General features: G+C 40.9%; 1 protein-coding gene across 1 annotated transcript; it reads left to right on the top strand.

Moving 5' to 3' along the window:
• Positions 1-14407: 14407 nt before the first annotated feature.
• LOC307020958 (general transcription factor II-I repeat domain-containing protein 2-like) lies at positions 14408-17443 on the top strand. Its single transcript, XM_079652655.1, has 2 exons — positions 14408-16638; positions 16840-17443. Exon 1 carries the CDS (start codon positions 15198-15200, stop codon positions 16632-16634), a length of 1437 nt encoding a protein of 478 aa, XP_079508781.1. The 5' UTR covers positions 14408-15197; the 3' UTR covers positions 16635-16638; positions 16840-17443.
• Positions 17444-17893: the final 450 nt, after the last annotated feature.

Below are 17893 nucleotides of genomic sequence, written 5' to 3'. Positions count from 1 at the left end.
CTTGGCTGATACAAGGAGAACCATTGTTTTACATGAAGTACGAGATTTGACAACCTTGCACGGAAAGTGCTTAGATGATATTAACCATTAAAAAGGATTATGATAACGTATTATCAACAAGCAACATGTTTATCTCCAACACATTTCAAGAGAATGTTGGATTATTCTCAACTCGACAGTTTATTGATGGTGTAGATTATCTTCATTTTTAGTGATAATTAATAAACAGTTTTGGAGCACTCAGAGTTTGTGATGGCCACGTGGGGCGGTGTTGGGGTGTACAGGAAGCATGACTGTCACAGTGACAGAATCCCAACATCCAATTAAAAATGAAAGGTGAGGCACAGACAGTGCAGCAATGCAGGAGAGGAAACACCCTCTCTTTCTCTTAAAACACACTTACAGACACACAGGAATCAGGCTAACCCCTGCCTCCCCTCCCTGTTCCTTCTCCTCCCCTCTCGTCAGTCTCTCTCTCTCTCCAGGGATTTGGGCGGATCTGGGTAGTGTGGAAGGGATAACCTAACGTGGGTGTCTGCCTGCTGATGTAATGTTGGCTCGTTTCATCTTCTAGTCAAGCTATTTGAGAGAGAGAGAGAGAGAGAGAGAGAGAGAGAGAGAGAGAGAGAGAGAGAGAGAGAGAGAGAGAGAGAGAGAGAAAGCGAGAAAGCCTGTCCAAACAACATGAGTTAGGAAGTGTAAAACAGAAGAGCTAATTACGGGATCATCAGTCATTGTCCTTCCTCACTATTGTTTCTCAGTCTCATCAAGGAAACTGAGCCTGTGGGAGTGTGGAGTCACACAATGGTGTGTAGTGCCATGGGCATTTTTAGAACCCATTTTGGGGGAAATTACTATATAAAAAAGGCATTTCCTCCTCAGTTTATTGCCTGCCTGGTCAATTTGAATCTATGTAATACAACAGCATATATTCATTCCAGGCAGGGGCTTTCTTCACCTAATGGCTTTTAGTGGTTGGTAACCTCCTGGAAATGTCTATTTCTATTTCATCTGAAAAATACGATCTATTTTCACCCCATGTACCAAATTAGGACTGACCATTACATTTCAGACAGCTATTACAGACACAATTGCATTCTGAACTCTGTCAACCTACAGTCCCTGCAGTTTCCCCCCAAAAACCCTTTAAATCGATTCCTGGCAGACTGGGCAGTTGTATTGCAAGGGCCCAGACTTATATTTTTCATAATATGAGCTAAGTTTATGTTAAAAAATAGGATCTTTTATAAACCTTTATGAAATGCCCGTAGAAGTAGATACATTGTACAATTGTTGTGTTCTTTGATGTACGTATGTATCGTTTGTATACAGTTTAAAAAATATATACATTTAGAGGTAAACACTTAGACATCAAAATGAGGATTTTATCAATCTTTCAACATCACATTATCTTTTAAACCAGAAACTTGTTTATAACACTTTGCTATTCTCTTACTATATAATCTCCCCGTATTGTCTATTGTCTTGTCAACATAGTGATCCTGGATATTTCAGCGCGCGGACAGCCAGCCTTTCAGTGAGTTACACTGCTATGAGAAATGAAAAAACAGAAGCAAAGTTGAATTTGTTTCTGGGATGGAAGTAAACAACAGACCCATGGCGTTGGCACCATGAGAAAAAAGACCAGCATTAGTTAAACTTCAGACGTGTGAACATACTCAGAGTAAAATGTGTCACTAAAACGACTTCCTGTGCATCGCAACACAATAGGTCATGCCGCACATACGTAGAGCCGCTTTTCACACATAATGACTTCTCTTTTAAATGATACCAACTCTGTTAATGGGCTAACGTTGAAACAAAATCAGGTGTAGTCTGGTAAGAGATGAGCTGTTACAGGCCTGGAACAGGAGGACCTGAAGTCCAACTTCATCTTCAAGAACCCCCGATCTTTTTGAGCACTAATTAGGAGTTGTGACAGTTTTTATTTGAATAATCTGGACAAGCAGTGGTAGGAAGTCTCTTGGACAGTCTACTGCTCAACTGCAGTATATTCAATCTCTATCTGCTGAACCAGAGCTGTTCAGCCTGCGAAAATGTTAACAAGAAAACACCAGGTGCTAAGAAAACAACATTAATTCAATTCTAAACAACCAACACTTGTTGCACCTGACTATTTGAGCAATGAAGCCTTCTGGTTGGAGGCGTAGGCCACTACAGGCCAGTTACATAAACAAATGCCCATATAAGTGAGTGTGAGAGAAACGAGTTTTGAGGAATCACCACTGCACCTCGACACCTCTCGCCTCCACACTCTGTTCAACAGAAGCCAGGACAGCCCTCTTACTACATAAGTATTTCGGAGGCAGGATAAGACACTCATGGACCCAGAAAAGGAGAATCACTGCATATTTCTGAATCACAGGATGTACTTTTCTCACTGAGGAAGCGTTCGCTTGCATTTTTTATTTTATTTTATCTGGCCCCTAGATGGCGCCGTTTTCAGACGCTTTATGCTTCAGTGATGAGGCGGCAGCAGGTTGTTCCTTTGAACTGTTCATGTGCAGACCAGCGGAGATAAAGAGAAGGGTTACTTGATAGGATTATGTCAACTAATATTTAGATGTATTTAATCACATCCTTGAACAGTGCACAGCGCTCTGAGAGGCTCACCTAATGAAGAGGGCTACCTGTGTGCTGGAGTTGTGCTGCAAAGGGATGGTTCGGTCATCTCCTCTCTCTCGTACCCTGATCATATCAAATCCTAACTTGCGTCCTTCTAATTGACTTAGCATCATTACTAAATATTGTATTTACTTTGTATTTATTTTGTACTGTACTGAGAAGCAAACAAGCACCAGCACGGAGTTAGAACCAAACTAATTTTCAGTGGAAAAGGGGTATGTGATATTTTTGATTTGTAATGTCATTGTAGAGTCTAATTAGATGATGCCATGTTGTGAATATTTCAAACATTTCTCCATGTGCTTATTGAAATACTTTGTTGAAAACTCAATAAACACATGTATTAAAACACACAAAGTTGCACGTTGCGGCTGTGGGATTTACTGATTCATTTGAAGTTGCAGAGAACAGAATTTACCCCACTTGCATTGAAAGTATTAGGAGAGGATAAATGGATGATTTGGTGGCAATTTTCGAAAAAGTGTTACGTACAGTAGATTCATTGCTGTATGCATTAAAGGACACTCAGTCAATTGTGCACTTTGGGGGACTTCAAAATGCTTCAATGTTTGCGACCATTGTGATGTAACTGATTTTCAGGCTGAAGCTTGTTTATATTCAAATTTCTTTATTAGGATAAACCCCTTGAGGTGAATCACCTCGTTTTCAAGGGGGTCCCAAGAAAACAAATAACAAACAAGTACAACATACAAACAACATTCACACACATACATCGGAAGAAATAACCAAGAAATTACAAACATTCAGCCTAAGCATACAGCACATGGTAATACATTATAGGCGGTTACATTGAATGCATATCATTGGGTAGAGTAAAGTAGAGTAGCTGTACTATATATACAAAATCATAACAATAAAGACTTAGAAATAAAGACTTAGAAATGGGCAATAGGTGGGTCATCTCATGAGGAGATGGTGAAATAAGATGGAGCCTCAACAACCCTTTAACAATAAATAAAGTACTTCAGGTCATACAAAAACATTCAACCTTGAGGTGAGACGACAATGCACGCTTGAACAAAGTCAGAGTAGGGAGAGATCTGATGGTAGCAGGTAAGTTATTCCAATCAGCAGGAGCTTTAAATTTGAAGGCTCTTTTGCCAATGTCCTTTTTAACTAGAGGAACGGTGAAGAAGAGCTGAGAGGTATGTCTAACTTTTCTGAAAGAAAATAAATATTTGAGTTGTAGTATTAAGTAGAGCAGACACAGTAGAGGAGAAAAGGGGGCCAGGTTGATGCTTGTCCAAAAAACAATGACCTTGACCTGCTACTTCTAGTGACTTCTCAAAAATAAGGCACAACTCCACACTCCAGGTCTCAATGTTGTTCTCAGTATAATATAGATAAACTGCAGCTTCTCATCTTTTTTCAATAGCATCAGAATCACCTGGAAAAGGTGAAGAACAGTACCTGGGAATAAAAGTCCTCCATAAAATGCATATATGATTGTACTTTAGTTGACTACACAAGAACATGTCACAACAAGCGGATGACATACTTGAATCACTATGTTAATGAATGTAATAACTACCAGCACGCTACTGCACATTGAAGTTGATCATAGTTTGTAAAATGACAAGGTTTGAAGGAATACTTTGTTTACTGTGTTGTATGTGTTTTTGTCTGTTAATTGCTGGCTAGTAAATCGTGATAAACATTTAAGACAAAGTGTGAAACAAGAGACAGAAACAGAACTCGTGGGTGGGTGACGCGAGAAGATGCTAGAGAGAGAGAGAAGACTGCTTTGCTCGTCACGGATTCAACATGTTGCTTAAAATATCTTCCATGATATCTTTTGATGGATTATTTACTTTTGAAATTAACATATGATATTCTTAACCTCAACTGGTGATGAAAAATTATAAGAAAACCAAAATGTTTCCATGCCAACAGCTGGGCAAACAATTAACCACTGGCTAATTTAACTTACAACGAGCTGCTATTCCTAACTGACTACTTTTTTCTCCGTTCAGCCAGTCAGCCTCCTTCACGTGTGGCAAGGGTCGCAGAGTAATAACTATTATCGAGGGCACAGGATGCCATGACCAAGACACGCTCCAAGATAAAAGCTCTCCTTAAAGCAAAGAAAAGAGCAGGAAAGTTGAGTCATTGATAACATCATTTCTATATGTCTTACATTAAAGACTAAAATGGACTTTCCAAGGGCTAATAAGAGGCACATTGTATTTACAAAAACAAGCTAAAGATGTTTGTTTTTCTATGGGAATCGACTTTCAGCTACAAAAGGGCACTTTTTAATAACGGAAGCTGAGAGACTGAGAGAGACAGAGAAGAGAATGTCCAAATGATACAATAACACCTCCACCTCTTATCCCAGTGGAGACGTCACAGTCTTGCTTTTTTCCACTTCACTTCTTTCTGTCCTCCGAGCCCTTCTCTAACCTCTAATCCTCAAGGACTGATTGACAGGTAGCTCATTCACTGCCTATACATGACTTAAAACCATCTGATGTGTGAGTCATGTCTTTGACGTCACTTTCGAGAGCAATCAAACCTTTCAAAGAATCTTTAAATTGATTGAAGCTTGTCAGAAATAGTGTTGTTATAGTCAACTGGACTCAACATGTTATTGAACTATTGAACACAGCAGCAATTTATTTTGACAGTCAGTGACCCACTTCCTCTTTTTTATTCTGGCTTTCAATCGTATCTTACCATTGTGTTGTTACTGGTAATTTGTATTTCCACTTGTATATTTTCCAAATATATATATTTTTTACCTTTTATTTTAAATTCTTCACATTTTTTAATTTGTAATGCTATTTTATTTCTATTTCTGAAATATTCTGGACTGTTTATTTCTTGTGTCTCAATATCTCTTATGTACATTGCCTTGTGTTTTTTACGCTGCTGCAACGCAAACACTTCCCAAATTGGGATCAATAAAGTATCTATCTATCTATCTATCTATCTATCTACCTACCTAGGACATGTTAACAGAATACAAAAAGTTAAATACTAAATTGGAATCAAACATTCCCAGGGTTTGATTCTATTCGTCATATATCCAGAAGTGTAGATTGGGGGCTACAGGGATCATTAGCTGGTCATCAACTTTACCATTGGCTCCAATCCTCATGTAATGCTGCCTCTACTGAAAGACCTATTGGTTGAAGTACAATTGTTTCATGGTCAATACCGACCCACAAGAAAAGGCCTTGATATGCTGCAATTTGAGTTAAGGCAGGACATTGGGGCGACTGTGGCTGCGAGGGAGTGCGGTCGTCTTTCAACCAGAAGGTTGTGGGTTCGGTCCCAGCCCATGCAGTCAACATGTCGATGTATCCTTGGGCAAGATACTTAACCCTGAGTTGCTCCCGATGGCATGGCCAACGGTGTGTGAATGTGTATGAATGTTAGGTCCTATAGAGTAAGGTACACTGCTCTGTATGAATGGGTGTGAATGGGTGAATGACATGTAGTATGTAAAGTGCTTTGAGGGCTCTTAAAGACTGGATAAAGCGCTATATAAGTACAGTCCATTTACATTGATTTTTGTCTAATGGATCAGCCAGCAGAGCTCACTTGAACCTCATGACTTTTTCTCAAGAAGAGGAATGAGTTTACCTCGCCCGTCAGGCAGGTCAGGGTGCACAGATCAGGAGTAGTTCAGTGGATTTTGCGAAAGAAAAGCAGGCAAAGGCTTCAATATTCGTTTGTTCGTGTTATTTTCTGGGTATTGCCAAGAACACAATGCTCTTTTTAATCCATGGGAGGCTACCCTGGCTATTGCTGGCTTTCAACAACAACAGCAAGCTGAGAGGACACAACAAACTGTTCTTAGTAACAGTCACATCTTTGAAAGGGACAAGATTCATTAGGAATTGATGAACAGGTGGTGTGGTTTTAATAAACACCAGAACGAAGGAAAGATGTAGGCATATAGCAGAATGACTCACAGGAGTTTTTCGCTTCACTGAGAGCCAGGGGAAGGCCTCTCAGCTACGGGTTTGATCGAGAAAACCAATATGGCTAGAGGAAAGACATAAATGGAGTTACCTGCGGATGAGTAGTCCAGTAAGACTCTGGAGACTGGAGGAAAAGTGAAATGCTAAGGAAGACTGCTAGATGCTGTGAATATGTTTATTTTATAATATTGACTAACATTTGGAAGTAAAACAGTATGTACATATTAAATATAATATAAGACTAGAGTATTATGCAGTATTAGATGCTGAGAGAAAGGAAGTTAGACACACGTAAGGACATTGACTAAAAACCCAAGAGGATTCGCCTTGCAGAGATAGAAAAAACGACGACAACATGAACAATGTTTTTGGCAGATACGCTTATCAAGAGCAATCAATCGAATTTGTTACATGAAATCACACAACAAACAACTTTAGTGATATGAAATCCTGTTAAATACTTTAGTTAGTACCCCTTTTCCACGAAATCATGCCAACTTTTCCTTTTTTCTGTTGGATCGGAACACAGAAATCCCACACTCGGGTATCCAGCTAAGTGAAATTCCGGTAATTCAAAAGACGTCACAGTTCTTGAGAACATAGGTGATACAACTCTCGTATCTGTCTATCAAACCTAAGAGTGCAGCCAGCTGACGGTTAGATTAGCACAAAGACTGGAAACAGGGAGAAACAGCGAACTTGTTATCTGTCCAATTGGAAATCCTTAAGATATTTGTTTGATATAAAAACATTCACCATTTTACAAGGGATTATTTTATGGATTTTTTCTTACTCCATGGTTGTTGTTGGGTCTGGGGGGTTTGGCAGCTTGTTCTCAGGAAAGTACAAATATATAAAGGCTGGCATCGATAATCGTGCAGGCTAAATATAAACCATAGGCATATTTAGACGTAAATGTGTTGAATGATTTACATAAGCAGATTCAGAATCAGGGCTCAACCCCCCTCGCTGCTTGGCTTTGATCCCTGAAGACAGACTGCAATAAATAAAAAAGCGATATTGCAACCCAACCAGCTTGTTAACAGCAACTCCTGGCTCACAAACAGCAGAAACAAACTGTTCGGATTGAACAGGGATTAGACTCATTCTCTCCAAAATAAGAGGTTTACAATTACAGTATATGGATAAACTGTCCAAATGTATGAGTGGCAATTTTCTGATTGTTAAATCAAATGTTACTTGTTAGACGCTTTTATCCAAAGCGACTTACATACTCAATACTGTGGGCAATCCCCACAGGAGCAATTTGGGGTGAAGTGTCTTGCCCAGGGACACAATGACATGCTGACTGCAGTGGGGTTTGATCCTGAGACCGCCTGATCCCAACACCAGAGCTTTATCCACAGCGCCACACACCTCCCTATATAAAATCAATGTATAACAGTATCTCATTTGAAATAATAAAGACTCTTGCATTCTGTTAGGTGCTGAGGCCATTTGCATTTATGTAATCTGAAGCTGTAAGATTTACACTTGCCCTACAGTTAACAATCTCAACATGGGTATTAGACTTATTCACAGAGGATTGGCTGAGAAGATTGACACAACCCTAATAAAGAGTTACACAAAGACTGGACGAGAAACAGATAGCCTCTCCAAAGTAAATTAACACAATTTGTCTTCCTTCCCCTTTAGATCTCGGTCTTTTCATCACATTGAGATAGACAACCAGTAATAACATTTCCCCCCCCCCCCAAAATGTAAAGCTATTCATTTTAAATGGATGACGTTAGCTAGTTCACATGCTGATTCGTCCAATTTCCTTTCAGGGATCAATAAAGTATGTTTCATTCTGATGAATATGTTAGCATGCTACTTTTAGCATTTGCCTCACACTGACCCTCAGTAAAACATATAGATCATACCTCCCAGGTCACTCGGGCCAAAATGTTATATCTTTTTGCCATAATAGTAAAAATCATCTAATGCAACAACAGCTATCTCTTTTTATGGTATCCTTTATTAAATTGTATATATTTTTTGTTTGTAAACAGAACATTTTTAGAGGGCCAGTTTAATAGTTATCATTACCTCATTTGCATATAAAAGTTCAAAAATCTAAAGTTTCATATAAAAAAATATATAATTAGAAGGGTTCAGGGAAACATCGATAAAGATGAAAAAATTCACACTGAATGATCATGAAATGTGCAATTTAGTCTTAAAGGTCACCTATTATGCAAAATCCACTTGTTCATGTATTTTCTACATCAACATGTGTCCCCTCTGTGGAAAGAGATTCTGAAAGTTTCAGGAAAAAAGATTTGCTCTCTTTTTGTCCTGATCCATTTATATAAAAACCTGTCTGAAAATGAGCTGATCAGATTTTGGCCACTTGATGATGTCATAACGATATTTTGGCTTGTGTAACCATTAGCCAATCACCAACCAAGGTAACCCCCCACTTTATCACCTGCATCTCCTCCTAGAGCACCATTGTGTTCCTTTTAATCAGATATCTCTCAGAGGGGCGTGGGGAGTGGCTCCTTATTTTCATCTAAAGTAACAGACAGAGAATCTGCTCTTTTGAAACAGGGCTGAAACAGAGGGGTTTATGGGATGCTGCAATGATCTGTTTGGTATTTGGAGCCAATCACTTCAGAGACATTTTTGTATATATCTGAGACTTATAATATATTATTGGAAAACAGTATAATAGGGGACCTTTAATTTCACATTCGCCAGGACCTATTAATTTAGATTCTGCATCTTGCTTGCAATTGCAAAATGCATGACACAAATACACACACAAAGGGAGAGCAGTGACAGAGTCTCTGTGTTTGGTTGATTTAGTGGTTGAAAGAAGAGCACTGCAGTCGGACTGTATTATGCACAGTCCTTCATACCGTCTCCTATACCATTAATTACTCATTGAAAATGGGGGGATGTCATTATCAGCACAATAACTTGGTTTGCAGGTTTCTGCAGAGCTGTATTCTCCTGCAGTCTCTCTCTGCCTCTCTGTCTTAGATACATGTAAGGCTGGGGAGTGTGGGAGTCTGATGACTCATCTGTTGCACACCTCATCGTTGCTTGACCATATTTGGGCTACCCGGAAATCAATTTTCTCTGGAAAGGAAGCAGGCAATGCGAAGACAAAATTATGAGCTCTTTTCTTCTGTGTTTCTTCCCAAAAAAAGAGCTCTGACATGTCAAGGACAAAAATGATTCCAATTTAACATGTGTGCTTCAATGTTTGAAGTGAATGTATTTTTTGAGCATTGCATCGGGCATGGATTTATGATGCTGTGCCCAATTCAGAAACTGGTCGAACTGTATTAACATAAAAGCATGCGCATGCTTAAAGAGCATGCACCGTGCAATCATGCACATGTTTCCTTTGCCCATTTTAAGGGACACAATGACGCTTTGATCACATCCTTTATATCTGCAGGATGTCTCTGCAGGTTTGCCCTACTTCCTGCAGGTCAGCAGATTCCGGCGTTTTCATATATAAAAGACACAAAGCTAACAGAGGGAAGCTGCTGCTGTGAAAAATAACCCGCAGTGGAACAGACAGCAGCAACTTCTGACTGTACCAGATACACTGTCGTAGGAATAAATTGATTCTGATATAAGAATGCTAGCAGTCAGTCCTTGAATCATTCAACCCGGCAGCTCTGTGGCTCCTAAACACTGGATGCTAAATGATTTGTTCTGACTTCATTTTCACTACCCTTTTTTTGTTTTGACACGGTACTCTACTTCAGGCCTCGAAACAAATTAACCTGTTAAGCCCCAAGCCTGTTTTCCAGGTCTCAGGCTCGAAAAGACATTCCCAGAACAAATGACTATATATTCACTTCTAAAAGGGGTAAATTAATAATATGTTTTCTCAAAGCAATGATAAACCTGAGTTGGAAGTAGAAAAGTCAGAATCAATATAGATTTTTTTATTTTAAAGTCAATTCAGATTGAACATAGTAAGAAAATGTAAATTATACCAGTAGCGTAGGCAGAAATGTACTTTAGGGGGGGCCTGTATAAAATAGGGTGGGCCTGGCCCATAATAATAATAATATATAATAATACCCATTGCCAAGCATCGTTGAAGCATTTCCCTCCGAATAATGGTCGAAGACTTGACTGATGATATACATTTATTGAAATCTCCAATATCAACATAAGAGCTATAAAGACACAAAAATAAATACATTTAGGCTCCATCCGTATAAGCAGGACCGCCCCTCCCTACAGGCCAATCACGCAGGCTGCATGGGGCCCCGCCCAGAGGGCTTCAGCTGCTGTGCGCAGTTCTCCGCTCAGTTCTCCGCGCACCCCCCGCGAGAGTGAGAGTGAGAGGTGACAAGGGGAGCACGTCTGTAACCTGACACCGTTGCAATGAATCGACATCTGACCAATCACGGCTTTGATACGGCCACTAGTGCAGGTGAAGAGATGTCGGTGAAAAGACAGTTTCAGTCCGGCGTAAGCAAGAGGGGAAAAAAACCAAAGATGAAGAAACTAGAGCATCACTCGAAGGTGGGTAATTGTATGAGTCAAATGTACAACTTGGGAATGTTGTATACAGTGGTCAAGTTGTAAAAAAAAGCCAGGGGGGATGGTGGATCTGCATGCCCCCCCCCCCCGGAGATTAAAAACAAAAACTAACCTGCAATTCAGGGTAGTTGAGTAGACTGGATATATGTTTGGTGCTGACTGCCTTAAGGGCCCTTAATTTGATCTGATGACAGCGCATTTGGTGGGAGACCAACGTTGATCCCTTTGATTAGTGTTTAAGCACAAAGATAATTATTATATTCTATTACTGTAAAACAACTTGCATGCTATGGATATATTACGTGTCAGATACTCCTGTCATTGATCTTGACCAAGGCACCTCAGAATTAGAGTTGGTCCCATGGCTACCACTGCTCCTACATAGTTAGGGTAAATGCAGAGGACACATTTTCCCACTGGGTGCAAGTGCAACTTCAACTTCAACTTCACACTCACAATACCTATAAATCTACTGGGAATTCATCCATTAAATGTTGAAACAAAACCTCACAAAACATTGAACATGAATCCTCTCTAGTCAAGTCCATTTTAATTCAAGTGCAAGAACATGGATTAAACAAATATACTATTTACAAAATCTGAAAATAATACATATAATATGATATACAAATACAAATAAACAGTTTTATTCAATGGCTACCAACCCAATTCTCCCCTATACTGTAGTATCTCATAGGATCTTCCAAAGAGTTTCATAATCATGTTTTTTAATGACAACTTTCCGGGCTCTTGCTCTCAGATCATTAGCCAAGCTATGACTTTGAAGCCAAGACTTGACATAAACTTCTGGTTTGAACATTTGTAGTGGAGGGCCAACACACTTGATGAAAAGCAAGGCTGACATACTTTTTACCTCTAGCGTGCTTCTAGTTGTGGTTAAAATGTTCATCTGACTGAACGCACGCTCACACTCAGCTGTGGAGATGACCAGTGTGTTCACTGCTTGAAGGAGAGGTTTTAGCTCTTCTGGTGCTTGTGGTGTCATTTCATCAACAGTTTTGAGTTTCACCATATCAACATATTCCCTCATTCCTCTCTGAATTTGTCTGCCATCATCAAGCTTGAAAAAGGAGCAGAGTTCCTGTATTTCCTTTTCGGCATAACGAACACCACACACATCTGGCCAGTTTGATGGCTGCAGCACTTTGACATTGTCAAGAAAGCTCTGGTACTCTTCTTTGCTTCTCTGTTTTCCAGGCAGTGATCCCATTCTTGTCTCAATTTTGGCAGCCAAAGCATGAAAAAAATGTTGGTGGTTTATTTCTCTGCTGTGTCTTAAATTATTTGTTAGTGGCACCCCTTTGAATAGCTTCAAACCGATTGCAGTCTGAGCCACTTCTGCCGGTGGTCCAGGCTGCTCTGCCATGGACTTCAACACACGGACCTGCCGACTGAGTATTGCTACAGCCTTGGGGAGTGTCATGTTTCTGTCTTGAAGAGAGAGAGAGAATTCAGACAACTCTTCTAAAGCATCATACATGATTCCAAGATTGTGCACAAAGGTGACATTAGAAAGGCGATCTATTAAACCACTGATCATGCATTTCTCTGTTGAACTTCTTTTAGGATCAACTGAGGCATTGGAAAAGTGCTTGTGGATTGCAGGGTACTGCTGCCATACAGCTTTAATGGTCCTGTAACTGGATGCCACCCATCTAGTGCTGAGAATTCTCCCTATGTTCAGACACTGTAAAGCAAGTTCCTCACAACATTCAGTGAGCTCACGGCGGTTTTTGGCCGATGCATGATAGAGACTGTACACTTTGTCAAAGAAAAACTGGAAGTCATTCATCCCTACAGTTTCTTCAACAGCATCTCCAACACTCAGCTCAAGACGGTGGTTCATGCAGTGCCACACCATTACGTTTGGAAACTTTTCTACGATTTTGGTTGCAACACCTGCTTTACTTCCAAGCATTACAGAAGCTCCATCTGATGCAAAGCAAACAAAGCGTTCACTCAGAATAGCTTCAGAGAAGCCATGATGTGACAGATTTTTCATTAGAGCTTGATAGATTTCACCTGCATTGGTAGCAGAAAGCTCAACTAGATCCAAGAAGAATGTTAGGGGCTCTTCACTCATCCCTAAGCTCGCTCTAATATAAATGATCAATACTGATTTTTTACTGTCAGTTGTAGCTTCATCTATCATAACAGAAAGTTTTGTTCCACTTTGAAGGACCTTTCCAACTACTCTCTTTCGCATTTCATTTGCCATGTGTTGGCTGATTGTTGCACAGGAATAGTCTGAATGTAAAGTTCTTCCCATGTCTAGTCCATTCAAGACTTGCAGATCAATATCGGACGGTAGATCTGTGAAAGGCCTTCCAGATTTCACAATCTTGTAAACTGTACGAAATACCCTATCAGTAGTTAAGAAGTGATCCCTTTGCATTTCAGAAGTCAATGTTTCCAATGTCTTTTCTTTTGCTTTTTCCATGGTTTTCTCAGCTGCTTGGTGATAGTCTGACATTTTATGCTTGTGTATTTTCTTACGAAGAGACTGCAGCTGTGCTGCTCGGTTTGTACCATAGGCTGTAACCTTAACGTTGGACCACTCCTCAGCAATATGCAACTGGCTGCTCCCACCTGTACTTGGCCCGACCACTTTCATTTTCTGGCAGGTTAGGCAGCCAAGTTTTTTGCTTTGACATATTAGCCATGGATAATACTTTTTTTTCTCCCTGAACTTGGTAGATGTCCAGCATTCAGGGATATCTTGCTCATTATCTCCCTGGTTATTTTGGTCAGAATCATCGACACTATCTCGCCCTGCTTCTGCCTCCTCCTCTCTTCTTTTTTCTACCACAAAAACATAAAATCTATGTTAAAACCCCACTTGGTAAGATACATTTCCCCTCTTCGAAAAAGAAAAGTGTCTATTTAGAATTATCAAACCTGTTCCTTCTGCAGCTCTAGGCTCCTCTGCTTCTGCCTCCTCCTCTCTTCTTTTTTCTACCACAAAAACATAAAATCTGTTAAAACCCCCCCTTGGTAGGATTAGCTACATTTCCCCCTCTTCGAAAAAGAAAAGTGTCTATTTAGAAATATCAAACCTGTTCCTTCTCCAGCTCTAGTCTCCTCTGCTCTCCTTCCTGCTTCCTCGCCATGATTATCCTCTATATCAGGGTTCCCCAGACTACGGCCCGCGGGCCGCATACGGCCCGCCACGCCCCTTTGACCGGCCCTCCACCTCTCTGCACCTCACCATTTGAACTGGCCCAAAGAAGAAGAAAAATAAAAATAAAAATTATAAAATATTTTTTAAAATATTTTATTTTAGTTGTCCAACTTGTTTTGTGAAATAATAACATGACTCTCCAAACGAGGGCGGTAATCGCTGTTCATTCCGTCACCTGAGATTAGAACTCGAGGCCGTCAGTATGTAGTGGCCAGAGCGGCTCTGGTAGTGGCCATGAGCCAAACAGTGGAACTGTCAATCAGATCGCCAGCGCCTCTATCACGCTTTAAAAGCAACGTTATGTAACGTTCTGGTTGACATCTGTTACATTTGCATCTTGTTTTTTTAACACTAAAATATTTTTTTATTAACCATTTATATTTTATATAATTTAATATGTGTGTCTGTATTATTTATATGACGTATGTTTATGACCGAATTTCCGCCACCTTACAAGCTGATCGAAGTCATGCGCAGAAAATATTATGCTACAGTTGAACAGCAGTGTAATGGCGTGCAGTAAAGTGAGGAAAATTGACAGAGAGTGTCGGGTTTTTAAAGAACAATGGACCAAGGATTATTTTTTTGTTCCATGGAAGGACCGTGCCATTTGTATTATATGTAAAGAAAATGTGGCCGTGTTTAAAGAATTCAACCTTCGCCGCCATCACGAAACCCGGCACAGAGAGTATGCTAGCTTGAGCGGGCTAGCGAGAGATGATAAGGTTCGGCGTCTGAAAGGCGGACTAGCTGTTTAACAGGATGCCTTCCTTCGTCAATCCCGGGTCAACCTGGCTGCTGTCCGAGCTAGCTACAAAGTAGCTAACCTACTGGCTACCCACGGCAAGCCGTTCACAGACGGAGAATTCGGGAAGGCCATGATGCTGGCTGTGGCCGAGGAGGTGTGTCCCGAGAAGACAGATGCCTTCCGTGGGTTGAGTCTCTCAGCACAAACGATGACGAGACGAATTGAGGAGATGGGGGGAAACGTGTTTGACCAACTGAGAGAGAGAGCCGCAGAATTCAAGTGTTTTGCTTTAGCCATGGATGAAAGTAATGACGTACAGGACACGGCACAACTGTTGATTTTTATTCGTGGAGTCAACACACGTTTTGAAGTGTCAGAGGAGCTGGCATCACTGAGAAGCTTAAAAGGCACAACAACTGGAGAAGACCTTTTTGTCGAAGTGTGCAAAACAATGGGCGAACTTGGTCTGCAATGGGCTAATTTTGCCAGTGTCACTACAGATGGTGCGCCTAGCATGGTCGGATCTACGAGGGGTCTAGTAGGGCGCTTGAACGGCGAGTTCGAGGAACGAGGTCTCGCCCCACCGATTCAAGTCCACTGCCTGATTCACCAGCAAGCGCTGTGCTGCAAAGTTTTGAAGTGGGCGTCTGTGATGAAGGTGGTTGTGCACTGTGTCAACTACATCCGGAAAAATGGGCTGAAACACAGGCAGTTCCAGGCCTTTCTCTCCGAGCTGGGGTCTGCTCACCAGGATGTGCTGTACTACACCGAAATCCGGTGGTTAAGTCGAGGCAAAGTATTGCGCCGTGTCTACGACCTGCTGCCCGAAATCAACACCTTCCTCCAGTCTAAAGGTGAAACGGTACGGGAGCTGACCGACCCGGAGTGGAAATGGGACCTCGCGTTTTTAACTGATGTGACTGAACTGTTGAACCACCTCAACCTACAGCTCCAAGGCAAAGGGAATCTCATCAGCGACATGTATTCCCACATAAAAGCATTCGAGGTCAAACTGCAGCTCCTTGTGCGACAGGTCCAAAAGCTGGACTTCACACATCTCCCTGCCACCCAAAGCTACTGCGCCGAGAAACCAGCCGCCCCTTTCCCAGTCGCGAAGTGCAAAGATGCCCTGGAGATGCTGCAGCGAGAGTTCAGTGTGCGCTTCCGCGAGCTTCATGTCAACAACAAAGACATAAGTCTGTTCCAGAACCCCTTTGCTGCTGACATTGACGACGCACTTCCCTCTCTTCAGTTTGAACTAGCCGAGCTGCAGAATTGTGATGTCCTTAAAGACGCATTCAAGCCTGACCACCTCCTTGAGTTCTATGCTGAGCTACCAGAGGGCACTTACCCAAACATTAAACAACATGCTCTGAAGATGTGTACCGTTTTTGGCAGCACCTACACCTGCGAGCAGACGTTTTCCCGCATGAAGCAAATAAAAAATCCAACGAGGAACAGACTCTCAGATGAACATTTGCATCAAACTTTGAGACTGGCAACCACTAGGCTACACCCAGACATCGGACTTCTCACCAGCCAGAAGCAAGCACACAGTTCACACTGATATGGTAAATATACTGATTTTAACTATTACAATTTTATATGGCTGTAAACATGAACTATGATTTTTTGATGAAATATGATTAATGTTTTTAATGAATTTTAATGAATAATGCTACACTGTATTTGTAAAATCCCATCACAAGGAACAACAGGCAGCATATTTATGTAATTTACTGAATGTGTCCAATGTCATCCCTTTATGCCAGGTTTCCAGGCAGCAAGAGAGGGGACTGCAACTGCTGACCTCAAAGATCACTGCCCATCCATCCTTCCTTCCACCCTGGCTACAAGTACCAATTCAGTTCACCTACTGCACATATTGCTGACTTCCCATTCTGTTACTCTCTTCTAGTTTAACCTGCCGAGGGTTTACTGCTCAGTCTCTCCTCCCAATCTCTTCTCTCAGCATCTGCCTCTCCATCGTTGTCTCTCTCTCTCCCTCTCTCTCCTCTCTCTCCTCTCTCTCCTCTTTCTCCTCTTTATGCACTGCCCCTCATCTCAATCTCCTATTTCAAAGGGATGATAATTGTGCTGTAAAAGTGTTTGGGTGCTCATTGCATTTTCACCTTGAACAAAAAAATCTCACCTGAATATACAAATAAGAGTTGGTTAGTTGATATATTGTTCACCAAGTTTCTTGTTTTGATGATTTCTCATCTCACTGTAATATAGGCCTACCATTTCTATTGTATCACTCATAAACTGTCAATCACCATGTTTTTCTAACCTTTCCTTGCTATTTTTACATGGTTGTTATTAGAAAATAAAAGGAATACCTGTGGTATTTCAAATTGAAAAACATGTGAAGTACTCACTTCTTTTGCAAATCACTTGTAATGATGAACTATTTTGTGCTAGAAATTATGGCTATAACAGGCAGTGGCCTAGTATACAGCCCACATGATCGATCCCGGCCCCTCATCACAGTCAGGAACGATAATGTGGCCCCAAGAGAAAAAAGTTTGGGGACCCCTGCTCTATATGAAGAGAACAACGGCATTATGGTTTAGTTAGAATGAGCAGACAGTGAAGTAGGCCTACTGTCAAGTTGTGTTTTTTTTTCATATAAAATAAGAGCGATGACATTCAACCACCAGAAGCCGCTATCACACGATTCGGAGGCATGCATCACATTTAAAGCTTTTTAAGTAATACATTTTGGTCGCTCACAGTGACTAAAGGTGCAATTTTCACACTTAATTTGTATTATATGATCTCACTAAAATGAATGGAAAGCTTATCAAACAAAGTGCTTAAATC

This window comes from Notothenia rossii (genome assembly GCF_949606895.1).
Source record: "Notothenia rossii genome assembly, chromosome: 10".
NCBI lineage: Eukaryota > Metazoa > Chordata > Actinopteri > Perciformes > Nototheniidae > Notothenia > Notothenia rossii.
This window is presented reverse-complemented; position numbering and strand designations above follow the sequence as displayed.

Coding starts and splice junctions, on each gene's coding strand:
- LOC307020958 (XM_079652655.1), top strand. CDS start 15,198: ATGATGCTGGCTGTGGCCGAGGAGGTGTGTCCCGAGAAGACAGATGCC.